We start from the raw sequence: 17,061 nt of genomic DNA on the forward strand, positions 1-17,061 counted from the left end.
TTATTCAACTCCTTACTGTACTGCTTTAAGGATAGATTAAAATTCATTTCTGCATGCAAGTGCGCATACACACACAAACACACACACACACACTTTAGTTAGGTGTAAACATTGTAGAAGTCTTTTAATTTGAAATGTAAAATGAAGTAGACGACAAAAATTAAAGTTAACACTTCAGAACAACCAAAGAGCTCAGGATGTTAATACACCCAAATAGTAGCCTTTAGAACAGGGGTATTCAATAGGTGGACCATGGGCCAAATCCAGATCATCACATGCTTTTGAAAGTACTGCAAAATTGTATTTACTTATTGTATTATTTTCTCCCGTGTCTGGATCTTGACCTACAAATTTAGACCTTGACAAAAATAATTGATTGACCCATGCTTTAGAGGCAGCTTCAAAGGAAAGCTGTGGACTATTTTTAGCTCCTTACAAGGAATAAATCATTACAACTTAAGATGGAACTCTCATTTTGCCATCCTGGGAACAGGAAATGCAGCTTTTTGACCATCAGTCACTGTAGCTAATTGCAGTGTTGACTCCAGGCCTTAGGCATAATAGGCTTTCCTCCCAGTCTTGTAGCACTTTATCTTTGGTAATGCTTTAAAAGATAGGGTTAATGCCACATGAAATTCTCATAGAACACTAAATTGGGAGGGGTTACTAACACAGCAGGGCCAGGTCTATACTAAAGGGGAAAGTTAACTTACTGTACTCAATTCCAGCTATGTTAATTACATAGCTGGAGTCCATGTATCTTTAACCTTGTTTTTGCACCGTCCACACAGCAGGAAGACAACAGGAGCACACGTTCCCATCACCTTTCCTTACTCCTTGTGAGGAGCAGGGCTACTGGTGCCAACGGGGACAACCTGTCAGTTCGAATTAACAGGTCTTCACTAGACCCACTAAATCAAACCCTGGCAGATTGACTGTGGCAGTGTCAATCTTCTGCATGGTGTAGACGTGGCCCAAGAGTACAGAATACAAAAATACAGTCAGCTTAGAAAAATGCAAGCACACATATCCCTGTAAGACAATACAGAATGGAATGGTGACACTGGGAAAATAGTAAAGCAGAAAGTAAATCAGATAGCAAATGAGGTTATTTTGCAGTATAATATGGTGGCAAAATAAGGCTATGTAATTTTGGGCAGTAGGCCTCACAGATCAGGACTAAAGACACACAGCATATAGAATACTACCGTGTGAAAAACACTAATAAGATTATTAGATTAAAATAAAATGTTAGCTCTCTCCTGTGTGGGTGGAGAAGAGATGAAAAGGTTGTCTCTGTCTAGAGATGTCTCAGTTCAGGGTTCTGGGGATATTCCATAAATTGACAAGAGTCTGGTACTTTGTTTGATGCAATCTTTTTTATTTACAAGGAATGTACATAGTCCTGCTTCTCTGAATACAGGAGAAACCAAGAACAAAAGGAACAGTTTCTTAGTTTATACCCCCAAGCCTCTATAGCCAGCAGATTGCTTGCTAGCTTTTTCCAGGGTTACATTGTGCTCACTGGTCACTGCTTGGTTTCTCTGCCTGTCTCTTGAACTGGTGCTGATAGGGCTTGTTCTAGGAGTGTTCCCTTAACTGTCTCACAACTGTCTTAAGAGAAACGTGTATTCACACATCATGAGGTTTCCATTCAACCCACAATAAAGTTTAATTCAACTCAATTTTCTACCAGTGTATCAACACCATGGAGGGAGAAGAATAGTTCACGGCAGAACAAGGCACCTTTGTAATACAAATAACTAAAACAAGGATTAAGAATATAAACTTAATTTTGACAATAAAAGACATACATTGAGCACCAGGGAAAAGTTCCCTGCTTTATACTGTGGAATAGTCTCCTAAGTGAAGTGTAAGTTTAAGTCTTTTAAAGCTGTATTGAACATAGCACTTGAGCATATATTATGGGAACAAACTGCATTAGCAGAGCAATGAGCTGAATGACATATCAAGTTTTCTATCTTGTCCATATAGTTCAGACATGGGCAAATATTTAGTGTCTAGTCTTGGCAACCTCATATACAAAAGTTTTTACACTTGGGTAAAAGATTCTTCTCTAGTACAGAGTGAAGGATATAGATCCAAAGAGGCATTTTAAAAATCTGTTAAGTCCTAAACCTGGAAATTAAACAGCTCTGTTATGGTTGTGCAAATGATGCAGTGTTCACTACTTCTACATAATCACATTCAGCTTATTGCTTAACTATGCACCAAATTTTTCCCATTGAAGTTAATGGAGTTATTCTAGGACTGATTTTGACTCCTTGGGCCTACCTGTAACGTTAGAAACAAGAAACATACAACGTAGTCTGTTTCAAGACGACAGGTCAAAGTATTCTCCTTATAAAAAAATCCTACAGTTTAGAGCTGCTCCGTGGAAGAATGAAATTCATAGCGCTTTCCTCAATGAATTAGTTTCTATCAAATATACAGTGGCACTAATTTTTTATTATAGGGTTGTTCACTAAAGCTGGTAATTAAATATTTGTTCTTTATAATGCTCCCTATTGCTGAATAAAATAACACTAGGAAAATGTTGTGGCCCAAAGCAAAAGTTTATCCTCCTGCAAACTAATCATTGAGCAGCAAGATCTTTAATGGGTAGTTTTCATTGAAACAAGTTATTACAAATCTTTTAGAACCACAATAGTTTCTTCTCTACCAAGGCTCAATCCTTTTCCTCCACCTCTTTCAAGAACTCTGGGTTGAGACTTTCAAAGCCAAATGTGGAATCTGAACTAGGGACGTAAGAGACTAGTTGACTATCCGATAAGCAAAAGTTTCCCTCCATCTGCTGCCTCTATCAGAGACAGGCAGCAAGGAGGGTGTGGAATCACGAGCCGATGCTGGGGGAAGCCGGCTTAAAAGCTGGTCCCCCCCCCCAGCACCGTCTCTGTGGGGGGAACGGGAGGTAGAGACACAGCAGGAAACAGCACGAGCAGGGACTGAAGCAGTCTCTTGCTTGTGCCGCTTCTGCTTTTGAAATGTACAAGAGCCCCACTAGGGCTCTTGTACATTCAAAAAACAAAACAAAACAAAAAACACCCACACCCCATACACCCTCAGGCCACACAGAGAGCAGAGGACCAACAGGAGTCCCCCACTCCCTGCGGGGCTTCCTTTTGAAATGTACAAGAGCCCCACCAGAAGCTCAAAGGCTGAGGCACCACAGGGAGCATTGGGCCACCAGGGAGCCCTCCTCCCCCCGGTCCCATGCTCCCTGAGGGGCTTCTACTTTTGAACTGTAGCAAGAGCCCAGAAGGGCTCTTGCTACCATTTAAAGGTGGAGGCTCCCTTATAGATGGGAAATCCCATCGACGATTCGATTAGTTAATTAATCTAAATTTAACATCCCTCATCTGAATGCACAATTTTAAGTGAAGTTAATGGTAGTTGTTTCTAAAACCCAGAGTCAACTTTGAAAGTCTCAATCCTAATCTTTAAATATTACAGCTTGATTTAATATTCACAAACTCTTGGACCCTTTTAGGAAATCTATATGGAGGTGTTTTGTGTTTAAAAACTGCATTTACCACAAACAGTAAACCATTAAGATTGGACGAATTTGCTAATGGCAGAACTTGACTTTAATTTGAATGTCAGTTTTCCATAATGTAATTCTACGCAAACTAGATAGATCAGTTTATTTAAATTCTAATTTTTAGTATACAATAGCTTTCTACATATAATACTAAAAAGCTCTACAGCTCCTCCCGTTTGTGCCTGCAGAATGCTTAATCTCCATTATCACTGACAATTGGACTTAGGCATCCTTAGAGGGCAGCAGTGTGTTAGAAGAGGAAAAAAAAAACCTGCCTCAACTCAGCATAATTCATTGTTAGGGTGCATTTTTAGTCTCACAGGTGACATGTCAAACTGTAGCTGTTCTCACTGTCCTCATCTCTGACTTGTTTCCCCACTAATTTCTTCTGTCAGAACACAAAACAACAGACCCTGAGTGGCACAAACACAGTCAAAGCCTCTCACATTATAAACATTTATTTATAGATGTACAATTGTATAATTAATTCTAAATCAAGAAATACAAATTCTGAGAGTATCCTTTAGGACTTATGCTTCATTGCACATAGCGCTTACTATCCACAGATATCTACTTGAGAAATCAAAAGGTTTGGTTGGATGGGCACTGGAGCTGGAGTGCCATTTTGCAAGATGTCAGCACCCTTTGTAAACACAAGTTGTCTCTCAAGTTTCCCCTTCAATGTCTATCAATGCTGAGTAACTTTTGTGCCTCTAAACAGCGTTTTTTCAAAAATATTTTATTTTCACAACATCCCTCTCCAAAGACCTGGAGGATATTTTTTAAAACTTGAAATCACATAAGATGCTTCACAGTAGTGGACAGTAAGGCTTGCAATACACAGAAGGGCTCAGAATCATTTTGCTACATAAATATTCAGTTAAAATAGAGCTGGTCAATTTCAAACAAATAGAAATAAAACCACCTAGCCTTTCACTTTCATCTTAGCCCCTTACCATCCTACTTGGCAGCCATTGCTATTTAGATAAATTCCCCCATAAGGGAATTCTGAAAACTGTTTCTTATAAGAGACATCTTTAAGCAAAAATTAACATGAGGACAGAGAAGAATCCAGTTTATGGCATTAATGGTACCATAGCTCATTCAACTTGTGCTTCTCTCGCTCCACAAGTCAAAGAGACACACTGGGTTTAGAATAATCTTGAGTGCTATCCTGTTGCTCTCATCCAGGTCCTGCTTGCTCAAGAAAGTAAACCCAAGTTTAGCAGCATCATTTCTTCTTCTAAACCATTGCTATAAACCATTGCTATAAAACGAGGAAAATTTAGATGTGATCTAAATGTGTCACATTTTTCAAAGCCAATTAAGCAACCAAAGATTAACCATCCTCCTCTTTCTGATCCTCCCACCAAAACTGTTTCTGGTAAAAGAAAAGGCTGCTTTTTGGGATCTCAATACAGGTGGAAGCATCGGAAGTGTTATGGCAAGGTACCAGCCATATTACAGCTAGCAGTCGGCTGGATGAGGAACTCTGAGTTTAGGAGAGAGAAGAACAAAAGGATATAGCTCGTGGCAAGCCCTGTTTACAGAACTAATGCTGCACACTGATTACAAGGCAGAAATAAAGCAGACTCTGGGGAAAAAAAGTTACACACACACACAAAAACCAAATTGAACACTGATGAGCTAAGTCCATTTGGGACGATCCTCTCCTTTCTGTACAAGAATTCAGCACGCAGTTGACTGTCACCAATTAAATCAGTATAGCAAAAACAAATCAAAAAGTCTGGTCAATTTTAATAAATCTTTCTACAGATGTAGCTCTTCTTTTTTAAAAAAAATTCCAAGTCACAAAATTATATTTTCTAAAAAAAAAAAAAAAAAAAAAAAAGCGCAAAGTGTCATCAGATGTGGCAAACTGAAATTGGATAGGTCTGCAAGGCCCCTCCAAAACAGGCCAGAGTTCACACTTCACTAAACTGGGCAGAAAACTAAATAAATTAATCCAATCCCTGCATAGTTTAAAAATACAACATACATACAACTATAAATTAATTCTAAATAGATTGATTCTTTTCTTATTAATTGGTTTTTAGTCCTAAAAATATCTTCCAATTTCTCTCTCCATTCGAAGTGACCAGTGCAATCATGGAAGGGTCTCCTGCTTCATGGCTTGCTGCAGTTTGTTTTTTGTACTCTACACTTCTTCTCATGGTTGCTGTATCCTAGGAGAGACTAGATTGTTGCACTCTAGTGGTGTTGAAAAGAAGAGAAGACAGGCAACTTTATTTCCTAACTGCTGCCTGCTGCATTTAACGTTGAAGACAGAGTAAGAAGAGAGGGCAGTTGTGCGTTGCTAATTCTCCAATTCCATTTTAATTTAAGGTTTGATTCTTTAAATATAAAGTCTGTCACCTTGGCTCAGTGCACTTCGCCAAAAGTCTTCAGGCATTTCAAGAGTCTGGGAATAAAAGTGGTAACTGTGTCAGTCTCCAATCCATAACCATTTAACAGAAAACATCTTCCCCACCCATCTTCCCACGTTACAGATAATATGTCTAAATGAAAAATGCACATCTGCACTCTTCATTAGTTGATGGACATAAAGAGATATGCTGAGTTAGAGAGAGCGACAAAGTTAATTAAAGTATTCCCATGTACTAAGAGGAACAGTTATCAAAAGTACAGGGCATATAAAAAAAGAAAAGTCCCAAGTGCAAGACACTTTCAAAAACTGGACACACCCGAGCTGAGAATATACTTCAGGCAATTGACTAAGAATGAAATTTTCATATGTGCTCCACCTGCCAAAAAAACAAACAAAGCTTCCAATTCTAGCCCTTCCTTGAGCACACAATGTAGATGTCTGACATGCAAGGTAATTATTTTTTGCAGTAGTAACGGGTGTGCGCAAAACTGAAAATATGATGCTAAGTCTCATTTTGTTCTATTGATGAGTCCCTGCTTTCAATTAAATTTACGAACGATAGGGAAAGCATGTGTGTTTTACATTCATCCTATTAGCTGCTTATGGGCGAGGCCTCCTGCCTTTGTAAGAATCAGACAAAGTAATGATGGAGCAAAGAAATGCCACATCCTGGGCCAAATTTTAATATATTTGTACACAGTCCTCCATTAAGTAATCTAGTGCTACTCTAATTTATGCCATTTGAACTGCCACCACAGCGCTCTGGTTCATCAGGTTTACCAGACCATGAAGACACCATGGGTCTCTACTTCTTGCAGTTCAACCTGCGGCATACAGTAAGAGTTTGGTTTGGTTTCACTGAGGGTATGTCTAGACTACATGGCTCCGTCGACAGAGCCATGTAGATGAGTTTACTAGACATAGCAAAATGAAGCGGCAATTTAAATAATCGCGCTTCATTTACATCAAAATGGCCGCCACCTGTGTTGACAATCAGCTGATCCGGCACAGCGGGGCAGTCTAGACGTGCCGCGGTCGACAAGGGAAGCCTTTGTCGACCGCTCTGGTATGCCTTGTGAAACCAGAGCGGTCGACAAAGGCCTTCCTTGTTGACCGTGGCGCGTCTAGACTGCCACACTGTGCCGGATCAGGTGATCGTCAGCACAGCGTGGCGGCTATTTTGATGTCAATAAAGCGCGATTATTTAAATTGCCACTTCATTTTGCTATGTCTAGTAAACTCACCTACATGGCTCTGTCGACAGAGCCAAGTAGTTTAGACACACCCTGAGGATCTAGGGAAGACAACACAAGGACAAAAACCTTTTACAGGAATCTCTTCCCTGTGATCATATTTCTTTAAGCATCATGGTACAATAAAATAGGTAATAGGGCAACAAAAACTGGCAATAGAAATGTGACTGCCAGTTGCCTAATCTGATAAATGCTTAATAAAGGGAACAATCTCTGACCAGCCAAAGCAAAAAACTAACAGTCTCAAACCGATGCTTGACAAGAACTTAGTTCACTCACAAACACGTCCAGGCCTTTCACTTTGCTCTCAGAGAGCTGAGATTGGCAATGCTAACAAAGAGATGCAAACTGGAAGATCATTTGAAGTGCTGGCATGCAAATTAAACCAACCATCCCACTGAAGGTGTATATGCTTGACAGAGAGTTATGCTTTCTCCTTGTTACACATGCATATTGAGAGAAGAGTCACAAGGATCTACATCTCAGTTAGAGATTTAAACAAGTATAAAAATAATTGATGTGTCATGCTTTGGTATCACAAGAATATGACCAGCTCGTACTTAGACATTTGCTGAGTGGTCTAGTAGTGACTATCCGTGCATGGAGGCTTGAACTTCTGACAGTCTGCTACAGCTTGGGGTGCCCATCTTCTGCGCTCTTTGATACAGATCTGAATCTCCAAAGTATCGTGCCCGGTAAAGCAAACCTTCCTCTGCAAAGGAAAAATTCCAACATTAAAAACAATCATTCATTAAAATGTGAAGTGTGATGTATTCACCAAGAGCTAAATCTACCAATTTAATGTCCCATTGATTTCAACGGGAAAAGGATCTAGCCTCAACTTCTTCCATCCCAGATGAAGTACAGTGAGAGGGTAGGGAATACCTGATGTCCTTTGTAACAGAACAAAAATGATCTTTGTCAGCAGGATTTCAGTGGCTCATCACAGGGGAAGCTTTCGATATCTGCTCAGAACTGGAAGTAGCCCTAGTGTTCATTAAATGAGTAACACAAAGGGCAGCCTGGTAGCATGGGGAAGAAGAAATATGGTGAATCAGAGTTTATCACTCTACCTTGGTCCACTGAATTGCTCTGCAATAGGGATGTGAATGTGTACCCACTCTACATGATTAATCGATGAGCCTGGGCTCATTGGTTAATGTGCATAGTTACATGCAGGTTGCTCCCCCCTGAACTGCCTCTATATCAGAAGCAGCAGCGCAGGGGCAGGAGCTGGGAGGCGGTATGCAGGGGTAGCTAGCTTTCAGTCTCTGCGAAGCTGGTTTCCTGTGAGCACAGGTTCCTGGGGAGCCACCTGCCATCACCCCCACACTGGGCTGCTGCCTCTGATATGGTTACATTCATCCCTCCCCCACCCTCAGTCCACTGCTGCTGTCTCTGTATGAAAGACAACGGGGGGAGAGGGGGAGGAAGAGGTGGAGAAGAGAGGCAGGAGCCAGCACATCCCAGTACATCTGAAAAGCTCCGATACAATACCAGCAGTGTGTGTGCGAATGTGTAACCGCTGAAAACGTTTACAAAAATGAACGCATTTTAACATCCCTGCTCTACAGCAAAAATTTGGCTGACTTGGGATAGTCCTATCAGGCCCCAAAAGGTGTCACATTCAGTACTTCTTGTTCAGAATGATAGTTAGCATGTTGTGAGGATCCAAGAAACCTTTGGAATCTATTTTTATCCCATACAAAAACAATGCCAATATATTTGCACATAAATTCCCAGCTGGGCATTGGTTCAAAGCAGCTATAATCATCTGCTATTTTACAGTCATTTGAGAAAGGGGCCAATCAAAGGTGGAGTCAATAAAATGTTATCTTGATGATAAACCTTGAGAGTTAAGCAATCATAAAAACTGAAAATTAAGAATATTCCACTTTTCACCTTGCAGGATCTCTGATGTGGCTCCTTTGATAGAAAGAGGCTGTAAAGATATATTCTTTATAAGCACTAAATCACTTTGTTCTAAAATGAGATGATAGCCTGAGGGCTATCAGGAAACATCAGGAAACTCTTCAGAGACTCCTGGCCCTACCTTTCCCATTCCTCAGGAATCAGTGATTTCTGTTCATCTCTCACTGACATGGCAGAGGAATTCCACAGAATGGAGCTGCTACACCAATCATTTCTATATTATTGTTTAAAAATATTATATGGGACAGAGGTGACTGATATGTTAATAAACCACTGCAGATACAGGGCCCTTAGGCTGCTTCAGGTCCTACAGAGCAATAAAATTATGATTGAGCTAGCCGAGATTTATGTAGCTCTGTTCTTACTCAAGGACTTTTCTCTTAAAAAAGCAAACAAACAAACCAACAAACCCTAAGACTTTTAAGAAAGTGGCCCCAGAAAAGCATGCCACTCACTTTGTTGCTTTTCCTTCCAGCAGTTATTTCTAAGGTTTGCAATGTAATCATCTTCCACACTCCTCTCAACATTTTTCAGATTTGTGCCAGTGTATTCTTCTGCAAAGTTCTCAGCTACATAATAAGCTACCTTCAAGTGCTCCGTCACTCTCCTGTGTATGTGACCCACAGACCTAGTCCAGAGAGAAAAGACAAAATAGTAAATGTTATTCAAGCAGGGAGTAGAAATTTGTGGACAAGAAACAGCTAATATGTATTATCAATCTAGTCAAAGGACATATCCTTCTTTTATTCTTGAGCTATTTTGGTAAGGAGAGTTTAATCTTTGGTGGAACAGACACAGTGGAACATTCTACCAGATGGAAATTAAACCTACCTAGACAATCAATCAAGACTTCCCTTAACTACATGGGTGTGCTTCAGAACACGGAAATATCTTGAGGTATTGACTGCCAGAGGCTCCACACATGTTTTAGAATTAAGTGCTTGTTCTACTCTTCAACAGATCCTCAGCAGCTAGTGTTTGAAACACTATTTGCTACATTCTTCCCAGACACCTAGCTCTTCTTCTTCAGGATGTGCCCGAAGATGCTGTGTGTGTCTGTGAATCTCTGAAGCTGATGGATCTCAAGCTGAAGACTAAGACAAATGAGGATTTCAGAAATATATTAATCCAGAATGAAGTCAGAATACAGGCCAAAATAGAACAAAGACACTGCTGTCAAACTCCCAGATAGCTAAGCTTTCTCAACAGGGCTGCCTGCTTGATGAACTCAGACTCTCAGCTCCACTCACTGGAGATTACTGTTACCCCAAGAGCGGCACATTGCTCAATCTAGCAACATGCTGTAGCATCCACTTTGCTGCAGGAAAGGAGGCTAATTTCCCCTCTGTCCCTTTGCTCCTCCCCAATTCCTTCCCTCTTTATTCAAGACAGTGCCAGGACAGAGAATACCTCCAACAAGGCACTCTCATCGGATTTACTGAGCAGACACTTCAGAAAGCATAGATGTTCCCTGTTTAGGTTAATGTAATTTGAAAACGGGGGAACGAAGCACACCTTTCTTGCCACTCAAAACACAGCCCTCGATTCTTCACAAGGTTGAGCCCCCTGCCCGTGTATTATGTCAAGAAAGGACAGTTTGTGCACACAAAAGGAGAATCATAATATTTTTCATTTGGTGAACTCCATGTAACTGCCTGATACTGTAAAAACCAGAGGAGGAACATGACCTGAGGAGCCAATAATAAAATATGATTCAGACACATGCCACCAGGCATTTCAGTCTCCTAACAAGGTTTATCTGAGGCCAGGAAGACAACTAGGCATGAAGAATCTCTCTTGAAAACCAGCTGCTGCTTTTTCTTCAGTCCCGGTATAATCTGGAGCCAAGCTAGTAAATAACTAAACTAAATTATCATGACAGAATAGGAAGAAACCCCTAGATCTGAACAGACTGGAGTAGTTCACATCTGTCACAGCAGTTGGAAGGAATTAAGGCAGTAGAGGGTTCTGCACCTTCTTATTGCCTTATCCTCCAAATGTTCAGAGGCACTGACAGGAAACATTGGAGGGGGCACACGAGTGCTCTAATGGCCACTTCTTGAAGAAGGTTCTCTTGTTAGGCACCACACTATCCATAAGAGCCATGCAAAAAAGAAAATGGGATTAAAGAGGGTTATTTTTGCTGTGATAATGGGTGCTGGCAGATCTCCAAGTCATCCATGTCAACAACCACAGGTGTAACAATCTCAGGGCATGTGAAAGCAAGAGGACAGGCAAGGCAAGAAAACATGCAAAAAATTGAAAAACAAAACACAAAATCCCAACCACTAACATACCAACTCTTATTTCCAATTGCTCCCCCTGCTCCCAGCCCACCCCCAAGCTAAATATGTATGAGAGTTATGGGTACTAACGGCCTGTGGCTCAAACTGTAAGGTGGGCTGGAGACCATCATCTGGCTGAGAGCTGAAACAATGATCAGGATGAGAATAGGCATCAGCTGGACAAACAACCCAAGGCCACCCTGAGGGGGAACAGAAATATACAATGGAATGTCATCAATACATTTACATGCATAGATTATTTAGCATTGATCTCATCCTCCCTCACAAACCCAGTCATACTGTGCCCTCACTGATGTAAGTAAGAAATGTGTGTATTAGTCAAAGACACAACAGGACTGACTGTTTGATGGGGTTTAAAAAAGAGAGTGTGTAAAGAGAACATTTCAAAGGAGCTTGTGGGGATTTCACTGCCCAGTGATCCCCATTAACAGAAATGCCAGTCCTGGGGTAAATCACCGAGGATTACTTTGAAAGCATACCTGAAAGTGCTAAAGCTGTCCTACTTATCTCAAACCACCATTGTGTTTTTTTGAAGGGGAAAAAAAAGTCTTTTATGTAAGTTTGGAAGGACTCATGGCATTGTTACATTTAAAGATTTCTAGAACAGTTGATAATGCATCTCTCATAGCGTTCTCAGTCTGTAGAGGAGAGTACCACAGCACCAGATATATTTCTTAGAAAATGCTTCCCCTTTACAATGATTTACAAGATGAGTTTACCCCCCTTTCTGCCTCACCTCTTAAATTCCCTCCCCACTCTAGTGCAGAACATCTGGCTCCTAAGACTTAAGAAAAAAAAATTAATAGTATTTTTAAATATATTGTAGATCAGCCCAGAGATTAATGGTCTACACTGCTGTGAAAGAGATCTGGCTTAGATATAAGGCACCTCCCTGTCTCATTTCCATAGCCAAAAGGGGTTGGAAGCACTGCAGAAGCAACACAATTGACCTCTGTAGCAAAAGAAGGCAGAAAAATGCTTCCTGTCACTGTAAAGTGTCTTCCTTGATTAATTAAAGAGAAGACTGGATTAGAAGTCCTGTCCCATCCAGTGCTCAGCTGCAAAAAGATTGGTGTGGGAATTTGAGATTCAGGAGCAAGAAATCTCAGAGTTCAGACTGGTTTGTGACAAAAAAAGAAAAATTGGTAGATGTTTAAAATAAGGAAGTTACTTACCCTGTGCAGTAATGATTGCTCTTCGAGGTGTGTCCCCCCGTGGGTGCTCCACTGCTGGTGATGGGTGGTCCCTGGAGCCGCAGTTCGGAGCTTTTCTTAGCAGCTGACAGTTGGGCCGTGCACGCGCAGGAGGCACTGACAGTTTGGCCCCTCGTGCATGCATGTGTCCGTCTCTCCCTCTCTCTTCCCCCCCTTCCCCAATTCAGATCCTCGTCTACGCCCGAGTTGTTAAAAAAAACCCTCTGTGTAGAGGGGAGGAAGGGAGGGTCATGGAGCACCCATTGGGGGGGAGGGGGACACACTTCAAAGAACAGTTGTTACTGCACAGGGTGAGTAACTTCCTTTTCTTCTTTGAGTGATGTCCCCATGGGTGCTCCACTGTTGGTGACTAAAGAGCACTATTCCGTGAGGAGGTTGGTCTCAAAGTTACCGTGTAGCAGCAGAAGATAGTACCGCTGTAGCTACTGCTGTATCAGCTGCTATTTGGCATGCCTGGCAAAGGAATGGTTCGATGACCATGTGGCCACCCCGGTGTATGTCCTTCAGGGGAACACTGTTCAGGAAGAGGGTAGATATTGCAGTGGAACGTGCTCTAGGTGGCGCTGGTAGATGTTTATTCCGAAGAGAGTAACAATGTAGTATACAGGCTATTATAGACTTGGAAATGCACTGCATTGATATCGGAGTACCCTTGGAGTGATTTGCAAGGGACAAGAAAAGACGTGGAGATTTACGGAACTGTTGTGTTCTGTCAATATAAAAGGCTAGAGCCCAGCGAACGTGGAAGTGGTGAAGAACAGTGTCTCAGTGGGATGCGTGAGGCTTTGGGTAGAATGTAGGTAGGACTATGGGCTTGTTAATATGGAAGGAGATGCTGACCTTGTACACAAGCGACGGGTATGGCCTTAGAGTAAGTTTGTCTTTCGCTTCCCAAGAGAATGTTGGGAAGGCTTGCAGATGGAAATCAGCCAGTGCTGCATAGTGCAGAAGTGAAGACGCTCATACTGGATAACATACGTAGTAGCTGCCATGTGGCCCAGCAATTGAAGGCAGGTATGCACAGGAGACAATGGGTTCATAGCTAGAGTAGTCACTAAGTCCCGGAGACCATTGAATTGTGGTTCAGTAAGTATGCCTGAGCTGATATAGAATTGAGGTGAGCTCTGATGAATTTGATGTCTTCAGTTGGTTCACAAGTTGATTTCTGTTCATTTATGAGTTTGAGGTAATTCCTCAGGTGACTTGTTTTGGGGACCATCTCGTATGGCTCTGCTTGTGATCGACTTCTGATGAGGCAATCGTCTTGATACGGAAAGATGATGACCCCCCCTTGTTGCCGAAGAAAGGCTGTTGCAACTGCGAGTACCTTTGAGAAAACGTGGGGGGTGAAGAAAGTCCGAAGGGGAGAACTGTAACATACTGAAAATGGTCGTCCCTAATCATGAAACGGAGGTAACGCCTGTGCGAAGGATGTATCATGATGTGGAAGTATGCGTCTTGTAGGTCGAGGACCGCAAACCAGTCCCCCTTGTCCAGTGCTGGCATTATTGAAGTCAGTGTGACCATCTTGAAACTCTGTTTCTGTAAAAATTTGTTTAGTTTGCAAAGATGCAAAATCGGCGTCCAACCCCCCCGTACACTTTTGGGTAAGAAAGTAGGTTGACTAGAACCCTCTTCCCTTGTAGGGTTTGGGTATGCTCTATACTGCGCCTAATTGGAGAAGGCGGTCGATTTCTTGCCTGAGAAGAGTCTCGTGAGGAGGTCCCTGAAGAGTGATAGGGAAGGGGAGAGGTGGGGGGGAAGGGACGTGAAGAGTTTGGAGTATTCCATGTGGATGATCTCTAGCACACGCTGATCTGCTGTTACTGAGTCCCAGTGTTAGAAAAAGGGGAGTAATCAGTGGAAAAGATGCATTTCTGCCTTTGTTGACACTGGATGGTTGGGCAAACCCTCGACCAATTCCTCAAATCTACTGTTTGTGATCCAGAGGAGTGTACTTGAGGTGGGCACTTTCTCCGGGGCCACTTCCTGGATTGGTTATACTCGTATGGCCTTTGCTGAGGGTGGTTGTCCCTATCTCTGTTGTAAGGAATGTAGCTCTTTCTTCAGTATGGTGGTGTGCACATGCCAAGTGTGAGAAGCGTGGTGCAAGAGTCCTTGCTGCTGTGTAGGATCTCACCTGTGTTTGCTGTGATCAGCTTTTGTTTATCGAAAGGGAGGTCCTTCCACTTTCATCTATAGCTCTTTTAGCACCCCTGCTGCATGTAACCATGAAGTTCTCATCACCACAGCTGTGGCCATTGCTCTGGCAGCTGTATCAGCAACATTTATGGCTGCTAGTAGAGCAGCACGGGTGATAGTGTGTCCCTCATGGATGATCACCCTGAGAATGGGCCTCTTGGAGTCAGGTAGATGTTCCATGAGTTCAGCCAGCTTAGAGTAATTGTCAAAGTCATGGTTAGTTAGCAGTGCTGAATAGTTTGCTATTCTAAGTTACAGTGTGGCTGATGAGTAGATCTTCCTGCCAAAGATGTCTAGCTTCTTGTACTCTTTCATTTGATCTGGGGAGCCTTGGAGCATTAGTTCGCTACATCCACCATGAGTAAGTTAGGTTAGGGATGGGAAAAAAAAATATCCAGGTCTTTGGGCGGGGGAGGGGAGGGACAAAGTACTTCCTGTCTCTTTTTTTGCAGGTTGGTTAGATGGAGGCGGGTGTCCACCAGACGTCTCATCAATAGGAACAGCGATCCTTCCTTGAGAGGATGGGAGAATGTTCTTTAGGAGGCGATGTTGTTTCTCTTTTACTTCTTGGAGTTGAACCTCCTGGCTGGTGGCTACTCCTTTAAAAAGCTCTTGGAACTGTCTGAGATCATCTGAAGAGTTTGATGTTTCCGGTATTACAGCGTCCTCAAGAGGTGGGGACGAGTTATCTTCCAAAGCCTGCCGATCACATGCGACTCTCCCCCCATCAGGAATTTGACCCTTCTCATCATCCTCTTCCGAGTAACAGAATCATAGAGCTGGAAGAGACCTCAAGAAGTCATCAAGTCCAGCCCCCTGCCCAAGGCAGGACCAATCCCAACTAAATCAGTCCAGCCAGGGCTTTGTCAACCTGAGACTTAAAAACCTCTAGGGATGGAGATTCCACCACCTCCCTAGGTAACCCATTCCAGTGCTTCACTACCCTCCTAATGAAATACTTTTTCCTAATATCCAACCAAGACCTCTCCCACTGTAACTTTGTACCATTGCTTCTTGTTCTGCCATCCTTCATGGCTGTTCACAGCCTCTCTCTTTCCTCTTTGGAACCTCCCTTCAGGAAGCTGAAGGCTGCTATCAAATCCCCCCTCACTTGTCTCTTCTGCAGACTAAAACCCAAATCCCTCGGTCTCTCTTCGTAGGTCATGCGCGCTCCAGCCCCCTAATCATTTTGGTCACCCTCCGCTGGACCATCTCCAATGCGTCCATATCCTTTCTGTAGTGGGAGTCCCAGAACTGGACACAGTACTCCAGATGTGGCCTCACCGGAGACGAATAAAGGGGAATAATCACTTCGCTAGATCGGCTTGCAATGCTCCTCCTAACGCACCCCAACATGCCATTCATCTTCTTGGCTACAAGGACACACTGTTGACTCATATCCAGCTTCTCATCCACTGCAATCCCCAGGTCCTTTTCTGCAGAACTGCTACTTAGCCATTTAGTCCCCAGCCTGTAACAATGCTTGGGATTCTTCTATCCCCGGTGCAGGACTCTACACTTGTCCTTGTTGAACCTCATCAAATTTCTTTTGGCCCAATCCTCTAATCTGTCCAGGTTACTCTGGACCCTATCCCTGCCCTCCAGCATAGCTACCTCTCCCATTAGCTTAGTGTCATCTGCAAACTTGCTGATGGTGCAATCCAGCCCCTCATCCAGGTCATTAATAAAGATGTTGAACAAAACTGGTCCTAGAACAGATCTTTGGGGCACTCCACTAGAAACTGACTGCCAACCTGAAATTGAGCCGTTGATCACTACCCGTTGGGCCCAACAGTCTAGCCAGCTTTCTAGCCATCTTACAGTCCATTTATCCAATCCATATTCCATTAACTTGCTGGCAAGAATATTGTGAGAGACCGTATCAAAAGCTTTGCTAAAGTCAAGGTATATCACATCCACTGTCTTTCCCATATACACAGAGCCAGTTACCTCATCATAGAAGCTAATCAGATTGGTAAGGCACAACTTGCCCTTCGTGAATCCATGCGGACTATTCCTGATCACCAGGGCTTGACAAACCGCTGTTTCTACTCGCTTGTGGTGAGTAGATTTCAGCCGGTAACTCCGAGTCCCCCATTCGCTGGCGCTGCGCATATGCGCAGTGCCGGTATGGCGCATGTGCGGTGCAGGGCTGGTGAGTAGCTCTCGCCGCAGTTTGTCGAGCCCTGCTGATCACTTTTCC

At 42.7% G+C, this 17,061-nt stretch overlaps 1 protein-coding gene across 1 annotated transcript in view; it reads right to left on the minus strand.

Annotated features, from left to right (window-relative positions):
- Nucleotides 1-4,004: 4,004 nt before the first annotated feature.
- The window catches only part of DNAJB12 (DnaJ heat shock protein family (Hsp40) member B12), a 43,873-nt gene continuing 30,816 nt past the window's right edge, over nt 4,005-17,061 (minus strand). Inside the window, exons 6-9 of the mRNA XM_075935005.2 lie at nt 11,512-11,621; nt 9,592-9,764; nt 7,765-7,916; nt 4,005-5,984 (exon numbers count right to left, since the gene is read on the minus strand). Of these exons, the coding sequence (XP_075791120.1) occupies nt 7,795-7,916; nt 9,592-9,764; nt 11,512-11,621 (405 nt within the window). The 3' untranslated portion in view covers nt 4,005-5,984; nt 7,765-7,794. The remainder of the gene's footprint in view (nt 5,985-7,764; nt 7,917-9,591; nt 9,765-11,511; nt 11,622-17,061) is intronic.

This window comes from Pelodiscus sinensis, chromosome 8 (assembly GCF_052426305.1).
Source record: "Pelodiscus sinensis isolate ZL-2025 chromosome 8, ASM5242630v1, whole genome shotgun sequence".
In the NCBI taxonomy this organism is placed as follows: Eukaryota; Metazoa; Chordata; order Testudines; family Trionychidae; genus Pelodiscus; species Pelodiscus sinensis.